The sequence below is a fragment of the Malaya genurostris genome, chromosome 1 (assembly GCF_030247185.1).
Source record: "Malaya genurostris strain Urasoe2022 chromosome 1, Malgen_1.1, whole genome shotgun sequence".
Lineage (NCBI taxonomy): Eukaryota > Metazoa > Arthropoda > Insecta > Diptera > Culicidae > Malaya > Malaya genurostris.
In genome coordinates, this window is record NC_080570.1 from 146,544,553 (window position 1) to 146,556,776 (window position 12,224).

The 12,224-nt window shown below is 38.6% G+C and overlaps 1 protein-coding gene across 1 annotated transcript; it reads right to left on the reverse strand.

Annotated features, from left to right (window-relative positions):
• Window positions 1-4,831: 4,831 nt before the first annotated feature.
• Window positions 4,832-11,795, reverse strand: LOC131426103 (aminopeptidase N-like). The gene is made up of 4 exons (XM_058588549.1): window positions 11,284-11,795; window positions 7,372-7,652; window positions 5,248-7,311; window positions 4,832-5,186 (listed from the first exon to the last, which is right to left on the reverse strand). Exons 1-4 carry the CDS (start codon window positions 11,482-11,484, stop codon window positions 4,916-4,918), a joined length of 2,817 nt encoding a protein of 938 aa, XP_058444532.1. The 5' UTR covers window positions 11,485-11,795; the 3' UTR covers window positions 4,832-4,915.
• Between the last annotated feature and the right edge of the window lie 429 nt (window positions 11,796-12,224).

Here is a 12,224-nt window from a genome sequence, read left to right on the forward strand (position 1 = left end):
TTGATTAGGAACCAACACCGAACAATGTTTGTTTTATAGCCAACTAAATTACACCAATAACCCTAAATGTATGCAATTATATCTTTGTACATACTTGCGATACGATTTTGATATTTAAGTTTCTCTCCGCCTAACTTGTGTTCAAGTTTTGTATGCAAGCTGTTATTTTTATAGCGTGAAGTTTCTGCGATCGGTTGAAGTGACAAACTTTTTCTCATTATCAATCGAGTTCATCTTATATAAATTAGAAATTAATCTTAGACACTCAAAATTTACCCTGGGTAGTTTTCTTTCAATTTTTCAGGCGAAACGACATAACATGGAATTGCATGACACAAGATCAGAGCATACCAATTAAAGCCTCAAATCGTTTTATGGCACTTTTTGTCTTGCTGTCTAGCAACAACCTACCTCTAGCATGCTACGCGTAGGACTGAAACTTTAGCTATAATTTTCCTTCTATTTGTAGATTCGCGTGCTTCCAACAGCTTCGCTTTTGCATCGATTGACCAATCAGAGCGCTGCTTTCCCTTTGATATATCGATTACTCCTTCAAAACCGTCGTCGATGGCAGGGAAATCCGGTATGCCGGAGATTTTTTCCAGACGAAATAGGACACTGCTCGCTACTAATCGAAATTTCAATCATAGAAAATAAAGATGTGTTCCACATCAAAAATTGAGGAGGTTCAATTTCGGCACACTCTCCAACATATCGGTTGGTATTTTACGAAAAAATGCTACAATATTGGCGTCCGTGCGTCAATCGTTGCTGGCCTCACAAGAAATAATCCAAAGGTGTTAAATCACACGATCCAGGCGGCTAATTGACGGACTCACAACGTGAGATAAACTGCTCACCGAAGGCGGCTCTCAATTTGGTCATTGTTTCGCGTGCCGTGTGGGATGTGGCATCGTCTTGTTGAAACCACATGTTGTTGTTGGCTGGTCTTCACTCAAGATGCGGCAATATTGCTTGTTGACGTATTCATTCAACCAGAAACAAACTTCGTCGCTGAAAACAATTTTTCGATAATAAAAAATGTGTAACTTCCTCCTACTGTGCCAGCGTCCATTCATGTTTAAATTATAGATCAAACAACGATTCATGATTAAATTATAGACGAAACTGAACAAGTTTGACAATGACACAAGACACGAATCACCCGAGATCTATCTAAAACAGTGTTGCCAAAAATATACCAGCAAAAAATCACCCTTCATATGTATTTGAATTTAAGTTGGTGCAAATAGATGCAATTTTATATGAGAAAATTAAATGAGCTCCATTTGAAAGGTTTTGACCACTACTTCTGGTACTGACAGAACCGAAGACTGGATACTGGAACAGTCAACTGCGTAGTATTCTACCGTTAGTTAATATGAACTCCAAAATTGAAACAGTTTGAGCCCAATTTAAAAGAATTTATAATTTTTCTGCACTTTCGATTTAAATGGCGGTTAGCCAAAAACAGTTCGTATGGCCATAAACTAATATGACCCACGAAATGGAAAAGTTTTAGGTGCAACTCAGAAGATATTTTACGACTTTCTATGACGGATTGAAGTTTTAAAAAACCTTGTAATTTTAAAAACGGAAATCGAACTTGCATATAGTTTTAAGTTGATATCAGTCGTTTTATTTGAATTCGATTCTATGAAAATCAGATATGAATTAATTTGGTCAAAGACTATCATGATCTGCAAACTAGAGAAATTTATTAGCTAATTTAAAGAATTAATTCAAATTTTAATTCCAAGCACCCTATCTACGTAACCGGAAGTTGGATCTGGATAGATTCTTAGAGGATCTGAATACCTTGCAGTTGAATTTAAGATAGTAAAAATCATTTGAGCCATCATCGAGAAAAATGAGTGAGACTATTTTCACACTTCACTCTGAAATTCCGGAACTGAAAATCGTATCCGGATGAAATTCAGGTAGTTTCTATGGGACCATAAAACTTCCAGCAGATTTCACTCTAACTAATGGTTTTCGCATATGTTTTTAAAAAAAGGAATGGAACATTTTAAGACTCTCACTAACACTACCTTACCGCTCAAGTCACTCAACCTAGTTTTACAAAATTTTACTCCAGGTGTCAGTTATTGTTTATAAACAGATTGGTATATTTAAATTTGTTTCTATTAGGGATTTTTTGAAAAACGTTCGACAAGGATGCCATCCTTAGATTACTTTTCGCCCAGAAGTTGTAAAATGTTCGAGGGCTATTGTATTTCGTGTCAAGGCAGTCAGTTAGAAGTGGTCGGAAGTGATCGCTGAGAACGCCAGGGTTTTTTTTTTCAAAGTTATATTTATTAAAGCATAATCCATTAAGGTTTACGATGCCAAGGGCTTGTCTATGTGGGTCCTCAGGAAACACTCTTGAGTCTTAACGCCAGGGTTGATACAATCCCTTGAGATGAAAGTAACTTGTAATCCCGTTCGGAGCATGAGGAAAATGGCAAAGTAGGCTAATGTATCAGAAGCAGCGGTAAGAAGAGTTGTGAAATATGAAAATCTAGAGCTCGAGTTAAAAGACATTTGATTACTGACAGAATTAAAGCAGCTAGAGTGGAGCGAAGCAAGAAACTGCTTAGTAATCTGAAGAAGAGGACCACAGTAATTCGCTTTACGGATGAGAAGCTGTCGACAGCGTGATGTACCTGATAACATCAAATTCACATTTCGGACCAAGCGGCCAGCAGCGATGATGGTGTTTGGATTAGTTGCTTCCGATGGCCAAATAATGAACCTCGTTTTTTTTTCAAGAAGCCTGAAAGTAAACACATATGTATATTTAGAAATTCTTAAGGATCATATTTTGCCTTGGATTACATCTACCTACGGCAAGGATACAAATATTGTGTTTCAGCAAGACGGGGCCACACGTCACCGAAAACACAATTGTGGTTGAGGAACAACATTCCTCAATTCTGGTCCAAAGAGATGTGGCCACCTAACTCGCCTGACTTAAATCCTCTGGATTTCAGCGTATGTGAACATCCTCACTCGAATTTGATCTTCTACGGACCTCCATAAAAAAAGAAAAATCGAACACGTATACAAATATGCCAAGTCGAGCCGTTGCCCACATTATCGAAATGACGGAATGCGTAATGAATTCTTACTCGACTGCATGATTTTTCAGTGCTCGATCGGTTCAGTGCTAGAATTTTCGCCTGAGTTGGCAGCTCGATCAACCTGATTGACAGTGACATTATAAATGTCATTGAATATTCGCTCATTTTATGAATGTGTTAGTGTGAAATTTAAGCGACTTAAGCCATTTCAATACACTCCAGCTAGAGGAATGGATGATGCTGACTAAGGTAGGCCGTTTTGTTAATTTCCAGCGAATTTCAATAGTTTATATTGGGATTCTAAGAAGAACTGGTTATTTACTAGTTCTGTATATCCGAGAAACATGAAGTTTTAAATTTGTATATTCAGTTATATAATGTTTTCGTTTAAAAATAAACTGAAAATCAGCACGAAAACGTGCAAAATCAGGAAATAAGAAGAAGAAGACGAATTGACAATTCAGTCCGCATCTTCTCACTCAATTCCGAATGATTTCCGAATCAACCGGTTGTAGGAGTTGATTCGGAATTGATTCGGAATTGATTCGGAATCCATTCGGAATCCATTCGGATCTGATAATGTGGGTGGCTTTAAAACCAAGGATGCCAGATCATTTTTTCAAAAATCTGCGGTCGAACTAAAAATCTGCCAGTGCTAAAGTTGTGTACACTTCCCATAATATCATGTTCAGATCGAAATCATTTTGGTGATCTAAAACAAAAGGTCTCGCCGTTGAATGTTGTGAGCAAAAATTGGTAAACTTTTGCAAAGTATAAAAATGAAATACCGATTTTTTTAAACCTATCATGTTTTTCTTTCCTTCTTTCTTTCTTTTATTTGACACATCAGAAAAGACTTTGTGCTTCGGTTCTGATACTTAAGTGCACGCAGTAAAATGCCGGTTGTTTAAAAAAAAACAAAACGATTAGCTGCCCAACAAACCAAAAAAATCGATTATTTCAAACCGAGATATAGCTGATTCGAACAAAATATGCTTGTTTTAAACTAGAATATGATTCAGTTTTTCAATGACTGAGTGTAAACATATATTGAGTGAGAAACTCGCAGGAAAGATGAATTTTTGGATACGCTCAGAGACAGGACTCGAATCTGCCTTCTTATGCAAACCGTGCACAGGCGTTTACCATTTCCGCCACCCTAAGCCTGTGATAGACACAGTTCTACAACAAGCGAATTGGTAAGCGTACATCAAAAAATGATCTAAATCCTAGCCGCCTCACGACCGGTACTTAGACAACAAAAGCTAGTCTTTTCGTTTGATACCTATTTTCCGCTCAAACACTGTGTAGGAGAGTATATTTGTAATCGCTTGTTGCCTTCTTTACTGTGCCAGTCGCTGTCTGACGATCGTCAGCGACAGACCCTACACGGATAATTTTTTTTTGTGAATTTACATCAATGTTCATGCACATAATTGGAGCAGGTAATTAAACATAAAGTTACTTCACAATTCTGTACGTTTCATTATAATATAATGGCAAAACTGAGCGTTAATTAAGGGTGCAGCTCTATTCATTGACAATTTAATGCAATCCAATTTAGTTTTGCATCGATAAAGGTTTTCAATCAAACATTCGATTCAATCCATTTCTATTCTATGATTTACATGTCGTGTAAATTTCATTATTTCTTTCTGTGTATGGAGGCTGTTTGATAGTCTGCCCTTTGTCAAAAAATGATCAAATATAAAAGTCTGATAATGTAAAAAAAATAAGTGCCGATCTCGTATATTCTAATGCAATATATTATAAACTCAAACAATAATACTGACAGAACCAAAAAGCAATAATTTTTTATGTTCCAGTCCATTCTAGAACCATTCCACCACTGACGCATTGAATCCGTTCATCGCGAGCAGTTTCAAGTACGATACAAATTCTTCCAACTGATTCTGCATCCACTGAATGTTTAGATGGGCCAACTCCAGGGCTTGACGGATCGCTAGGCTGTTGCCTGCCAGAATCGTCTGCTTACTAGTAACAAATTGTGCCAGTTCTACCAGGTCTGGCTTGCTGGTTATTTGCTGTGCCAAAACCTTCACGTGACTTGCCAGCCGAGACTCGAATGTTTCCGGATTTACGCTGAAAATTGTAAAAATCTCATTACATCGGTCGTATGTCAGCTAGTTATACCGATACTTACTAGTCTGCCATTTTATCGATGTTATCGAACAGGAAACGCTTAGCCACCGGTTTTCCATCTTGCTGTTCGGCTATAGTGTAGAAGACTACAGTCGTATCCTCTAGGCGAAGTACCGGAGTGTTACCAGTAGACCAATACAGTAGTCTTCCCATCAACTCCACATCCTTCGTACAAGACAGCCCTTGTGCTACAGCCGATCGTTCGGAACTAGCAATATTACCATCCCGATAACGAGCCCACAAGAAATCCCATTCTCGTTGGGAACCTTCGCGAATCGCCGTGCAGTAAACAGTAGACCGTAAGTTCAATGGAACGGAATTCGTACCATTGGTGATCCAGTTGTCGAACAGCTTGACGGCACTAACTACACAATCACCAATATTCATGCGACAAGCCCAATCAGTTACCAGTTTTCTCAAACGAGCTTGTCCCAATCTGGAGGTCGTGTCTTTTGTTTGAAATACGTTCAACCTGCTATACAATGGCGTCAGAAGATGACTTACGTACGCTTGGTACGTATCGTGATAGGACGTATTCTCCAGTATCCGACCCAGCACATCGAGATTCGTAAGAGCAGCTTTCCACGGTATGTACTCAGATTCCGATGGAAGGTAATTGAGGAGTGAGAAAGCTATCGAATAGTCCTGAATACCAGACCAGGAAAAATCCAGCGCGTCGTCGATCAGTTGGGCACGGTTGATCGGATTTATCGCATGGAATCCGGAACTTTTAAGCTGTATCGCCAACAGACGGTAGTTATCGTAATCGTATTGAACCTTGTATAGCCCGGCTAGCTTATGGTTCACAATGATCCATTCGTTGTCGCAGGGTGGATCGGGCAGTACGATAATCGTTTCTCGAGAACAGCTCAACCAATCTTGCGGTTGTGTTTGGTCAAAGTTTGGCTGCCGTGCCGTTGAAATGGTCAATGGAACCCACCAGCAAGCCGAATCACCAATTGTTCCGTCGTACATGAATCTCATCTGTCGGAAAGCTATCGTCCGGTTGACATAGTTTCGCTCGACGGTGACAACTGGGTAGCCCGTCTGAAGCGTCCAACTATCCATGATGGTCTTGACGTCAAAGAAATCCGGAAAACTACCGGCTTCACTAGCTTCTTCCGTTAAAGCCTTCCACAAATCGTCCTGCGCCGCATTTCCATATTTGAACCTCTGTAGATAGCGCGCAATTCCTCTGTGGTAAACATCATCACCCAAGAACATATTCATCATACGCACTATGGCGGATCCTTTTTTGTACGAGATAGAATCGAATAACTGAGGTATCTCTTCCGGATTACCGATCGTGATAGAAACAGCGTGGCTGCTGTTTAACGCATCAAACTTAAATATCTCCTGCAAATCCTCTATGATGATATCATCCAACGATCGCCACTCAGGATGGAGATAATCGACGGCCTGAAACTCTGTGTACCGAGCGAATCCTTCGTTCAGCCATAGATCGGTCCACCAACGCATCGTGACGAGATTGCCAAACCACATGTGCGCTATTTCGTGGGCTACCACAGATGCTACGAAGTGTTGATTTTCAATCGTCGCTGCCGATGGTGAATACTCCAGGCCTGCTTCGGTGAATGTTACCAAACCCCAATTTTCCATGGCAGCGAATAGCATGTCCGGGATCGAGATGAAGTCTAGCTTCGGCAGTGGAAACTGTAGATTGAAGTTTTGTTCGTAAAGGTGGATGAGCTTGACGGCTATCTCGTTTGCGTACTGTAGATTTGCTGTAGCATCCTTACGGGTCCAAGATCGTACTGTCACAGCAGTTGATCTATCATTCGACGATGCTTCCACTGAACTGTAGTCATTGATGGAGTACCCGACTAGATAGGAGCTCATTAGAACACTTTTGTCGAAATGATCAACTATCCAGTTAGGTTGATTTGCGGAGGTCTCGCTTCGTATCAGTGGCATATTGGATAAGGCGTTATATTTCCTATGGTGGCCTAAGGAGACGTTGAAGGTTGCTTTTAGCTCCGGTTCGTCGAAGCAAGGAAATGCTCTTCGAGCGTGTATCGCTTGAAATTGCGTTGTCGAAAGCCATCTGCAACGAAATGTTATCTTGATTTTCATTATTATCAAATTTAATCTGTTTATTTTTTACACCCGTTGTCCACTTTCCGAGTTCAAGTAGCTACTGCGATAATATCCAATAACGTCTGCCTTCAGCTCGGCCTCGAACGGGATGCTTAGCCGGTATCGGTGACCTTCTCGGAACAGTCCAGCGGTGCGTATGATCAAGAAGTCATTCCGGGGGTCGTAGGCAATCGCGAATATTTTTACTTGCCGCTTGTGGTACAGGTCACGGATTGAAATATTGTTTTCGGCAATGGAGAGGTTTTTCGAGTGCAATGTGATGTCGATCGAGTTGTAACGGGATCTTACCTGAATGAGAAGAGTTCAATCATTTGACAGGTTTTTACGCATTGCTCTCTTTCTGTAGAGAAGATATAAAGTTATGATTGATTGCCACTGGGATGATAGTTGCATTTTTTTCCAGAAAAACGTCTGATACTAAAGAACAGAGCGTAAAATTGTTATTGAAAGAGCCCAGTTAAACAGCCGTATATTATTTTTTTACTGTCTCATTCGTAAATAATCGCATTCAAAACAAACGAGAAAAGACTAAGCATTATCGTCTCTCATTGAAACAAAAGAGAGTATCAACGCCAACGTCGTGACAAGACGAAATCTAAATAAAAAATGGTAATAACATTTTCGGATATTTTGAGTCAATTAGAATGACTTTTAGTAGTTAAATAGTTAAATAATTATTTGATATATCATATCCCACAGTTTTCATTTCGACGTTTCGGCTCGTTTTTATTATAAGACTGAGACTAGCATTTTTACTGAGTGAATAACCACGAAAGAGTTAAAATTGTGTAACTTGAGACAAATTTGGAGCATTCTTTCCGTTTTTCACATTGTCGCTCTAAATGAAGGTTCGAAATTTTATACACATTTCACTCTGTAGCTCTGCAACTGGAAGTCGAATTCGGACAACATTTAATAGTATAGTATGAAACTATGAGACCTTTCGTTTGAAAATTAGTTCAGACGGTTGTGAGAAATTGAAGTGAGATTCGTTTTGCCTTTCTCTATAGAAAGCGGAGCCTTGGAGACCCATTGTGTATATACCATTCGACTCAACTGGACGAGATCAGAAATTGTCTTCGTGAGTAATTGTGTGGGCACTTTTCAACGATTTTTTGGCGCTCAGTTTTTCGGAGATGGGTAACCCGATTTCAACAAACTTAAGATATTTTTAAAACTACTTTTGGGTCATTGATCAAGTTCAAAGATCAAACGGCTGTGATTTCTGGCTCCGTTGATATAATGGTATAAGTAACGTAAACGACAAAACACTCTTTTTTGCCCTATACACAGACTCACAAATATAGAACCATTAGATTTAATGTCACAAATTCCGACAAAAATCGATGCAATCTTCAATTGAATCGATTCGCTCTCTGTATTAGTTAGTAAGTTAGTATATAAGTTCCTTTTCCCCATTATACAATACAAGTAGGTTTAGAATTTTCCCTACACAAAAATCTCAGAATTGCGGAAGCAAATGATGACCTCATGGTAATAACCAAATCATATATACCACTTGTGGCTGAACACCCAATTTAAATCTTAATAATTTGATTTTAACTCATATTCCAATAAACACTTATTTAAAAAAAACTCTTTTTTGCCCTTTTTTCTCTGACGACTGAGCCGAATTTGACTCGCTTCGAATCATTTGAGAGATACTATTGAACAATCCAATCAGCGTGGTCACCACGAGATAGCGTTATGGTGATTGTTTTGACATATCCCATGTATTTAGAAAAATTTTTGACGATTTTTTTCAATTTACTTGAGTTTGAAAGAATGCAGATGTCGAATCCTTACAAATATGGGTAAGAAAAACGATTATTCACGTGTTGTCATCAAATATATGATTTCAAATTGTCCTATACTCTTGACAATCTCGGATGAAATTTGAAATTTTCAGTTCACATACAGATTTGATTTAGATGATAAAACATAAGTAAACAGACTAGTCATAAAACTTTTGATCATAATTTATCAATTAATCTCAAAATCCAACCTAAAAAACAAAGAATATCCCAGATATAAAAACAGTACCCAACCTCACTTCTTCGAATTTGGTATTTCATGTTACGATTTCTCCATAAATATCAATCAAATATACGACGGAAAGTTACTGAAACATAAATGATCGATTTTTTTTACCAAATTTTCACACGTTTTTGTATGTTAGTATTCGAATCGTAAGAAAAAAAATAAAAACCCTGCATTTTGTTCGAATCTTCAAGCAAAATCTGAAAATTATCATCATCGCTTAGTTCAAAGCTCGCCACTCGGGCAGCGCAGCGATCGCAAAAGAGTTGGTTGAATTCTTCAATATAGGAATCGAGTATCAATTACGGGAATAATTACAAACAATGCAGTATTTCCTTAAACAATCTTTCGGAATGGATAAAACTTTCACATTAATAGAACTTTTTCGTGAAAACTTCGACTTTTTTAATACTGAACTATATTTAGATATTGGTGCTAAGCGAGGTAGAGTAAACGACCAGACCTATTATCCCAGTACAGAGTCAACAAGAAAAAATCAACATTACCATTCTGTAGGCCAAAAAAATAAGATTTATTCAGAAGCGAAATATCAAATTAAAATAAATCAATGTTTTTTCCTCAATTCTGAAATAATATTCTTCGATCAGTCGAATTTCAACCGCAAATAAATGGAAGTTCACGGGATAATGGATATTCCTTTGTATTTTGACAGCTTCATTCGAAAACATCATCGTTTGAACTACAGCGCTGTCTATTTGTTGAACTGTCATTAGAAGGCCAACTGAGTCGTGGAACATGTTTGAAGATCAAATGGCTGTCACTTCCGATTCCGGAAATATAATGGTATAAGTGACATAACCTACAAACCGCGCTTGTTCTTTCCGCATATTTTTCTCACAGATGGATGAACCGATTTCAACACGGTTAACTACTATTGGTGCATTAAAACGGCTTGAAGTTCAAATGGTTGTTACTTACGGTTGATGTGATATAATGACATAAGTGACGTAAACGATCAATCTCATTACCGCTTAATTTTTTTTCGGGCAAGGATGAACCGATGTTTTTAATTTGAGTCTTGTTCGAGACTAAAATTGTGTTGTGGATCGAATCCGAAGATCTAAGTCTAAGAAAATCGGTAAAGTGAGTATATCGAGTATATCCCTGAGTATATCGAGTGCACTTTTTTAACGTAGGACTACATCTTTGTTATCTACGTAGGGATGCAAATTCAAAATGAGGAAAATGAAACCATACTCAAATTTGATGACTTAAAATTTCCATTGTCACTTGAATCACTGTATTTCGTGAATCAATCATCAGAATGTCGTGCAATTTTGACAGGTATCTCGTCAGTGTCCCGGGGCTTATTGATCCACGTGTTAAGTAATAAAGTGCATTAATTTATGTCCAGGTGGCTTCTGTTTCTTCGCACCAGCTCGAGATATGCATTTTGATTCAAGTACAGTACAGCTACTACCTTCATAAATCTACTCCACAAAGAGCCGTTTTTGTTCCTGCCTAATTTGTAGTATTTTTTTTATTTAACGATATATTTAATAAGGCACACTGCCTTAGCTCTCAGATGCCGAGAACATTAATTTGTTGTATATTTATCCAAAATTTTACATGTTAAGTAAATTTGAAGAAATATTTCTGAGCTTCGTTGTACAAAGATAGACGTAGTATTCAATTAGAATAAAATATTTTTAAACTCTCTAGTATTTAACTAACGACAAGTCGAGACGAGACGAATTCACTCCAATTTTATTCACTATCACAAACGTCATTCCAATAACGAGTTGAACAGCAAACGCCTGGCCATCTACGACCAGGACGATCGGTACTTGTTTACAATCAAAAAAATATTATCCTACTCCAACTAGCGAAAATCTTGACATTTCTATCACGTACATACCGTTATATTCACCATCCCATGGAATCGAAACTCCTTTCCGTCATCGTTCAGATGAGTATGCACTTCCAGATCGTAATGCTCTGGAATCACTTCACGAGGAAGTCGATAGCTGGTGTCCTTGCTACCGTTAACTAGAAATTTAGCTAAGCCATCCAAGGCTGTCAGTGTAATCAGGAGCGTCACGAGCACTACCCGGTTCATAGCTGGGAAGAATACCTACTGACGCTGACGGTTCGCACAGAATGATTAGCAACAAGATGATAATTTAATATTCAGAAGCTACTCCTTCTCCTTCCTTCAACCTTTACTGCTGAGCTCAACTGGCAGAAAAAACCCCGGTCATGTCTGATACGTATTTTATATAATAAACCTGGCATCCAAATAATTTCCCATCGTCAGTACCACAACTATCATTGGGACTTCGGATGCTATTAAACTCATGCTCCGGCTGATAATCCGACATGGATCCTTGAAACTGCACTGCTGGCTGCATGCTGGTCTATGCCGCAAGGTACCGGTGTTTGCGCTTCTCTATTGGAATCTGCGTCTATCTTTATTTCATTAAGTTCCGCCAGTGCGATACTGGACTTGAACAGGTGTCGATATGATGAGTAAACGATGGCATCCGATGGCGGGTGTCGATGCGCGTCGAGGCGTGACATGAGCGTCCCGCGCGCAGACACTGTGATATACATCTTCAACGATTGTTAAGGGTGAGCAAGTCAGTCAGTCAGTCGGTCAGTCTACCTGTCTGTCTGGGGTGAAGTCGACCATTTAATTGTAGAATTGAGTTGTTATCGATTGTTCATTTGACATGTTTGTTAGATTCGTTCGAATAGATTGATTTATGATGCGCTTGAAATGTGATTTGATATGAAAAGACGTGCAGTCTGAGTTGTACGGGAGTAGTATCGGTTATGAACAAAACTGAAACATTGTAG

Bases quoted from the DNA above. Each gene is read 5' to 3' on its own strand.
- LOC131426103 (XM_058588549.1), bottom strand. From the start codon at position 11,484: ATGAACCGGGTAGTGCTCGTGACGCTCCTGATTACACTGACAGCCTTG. The intron at 7,653-11,283 runs GTATGTACGTGA...CTTCTCATTCAG, and splicing joins ATGGGATGGTGAATATAACG to GTAAGATCCCGTTACAACTC. The intron at 5,187-5,247 runs GTAAGTATCGGT...TACAATTTTCAG, and splicing joins ATCGATAAAATGGCAGACTA to CGTAAATCCGGAAACATTCG.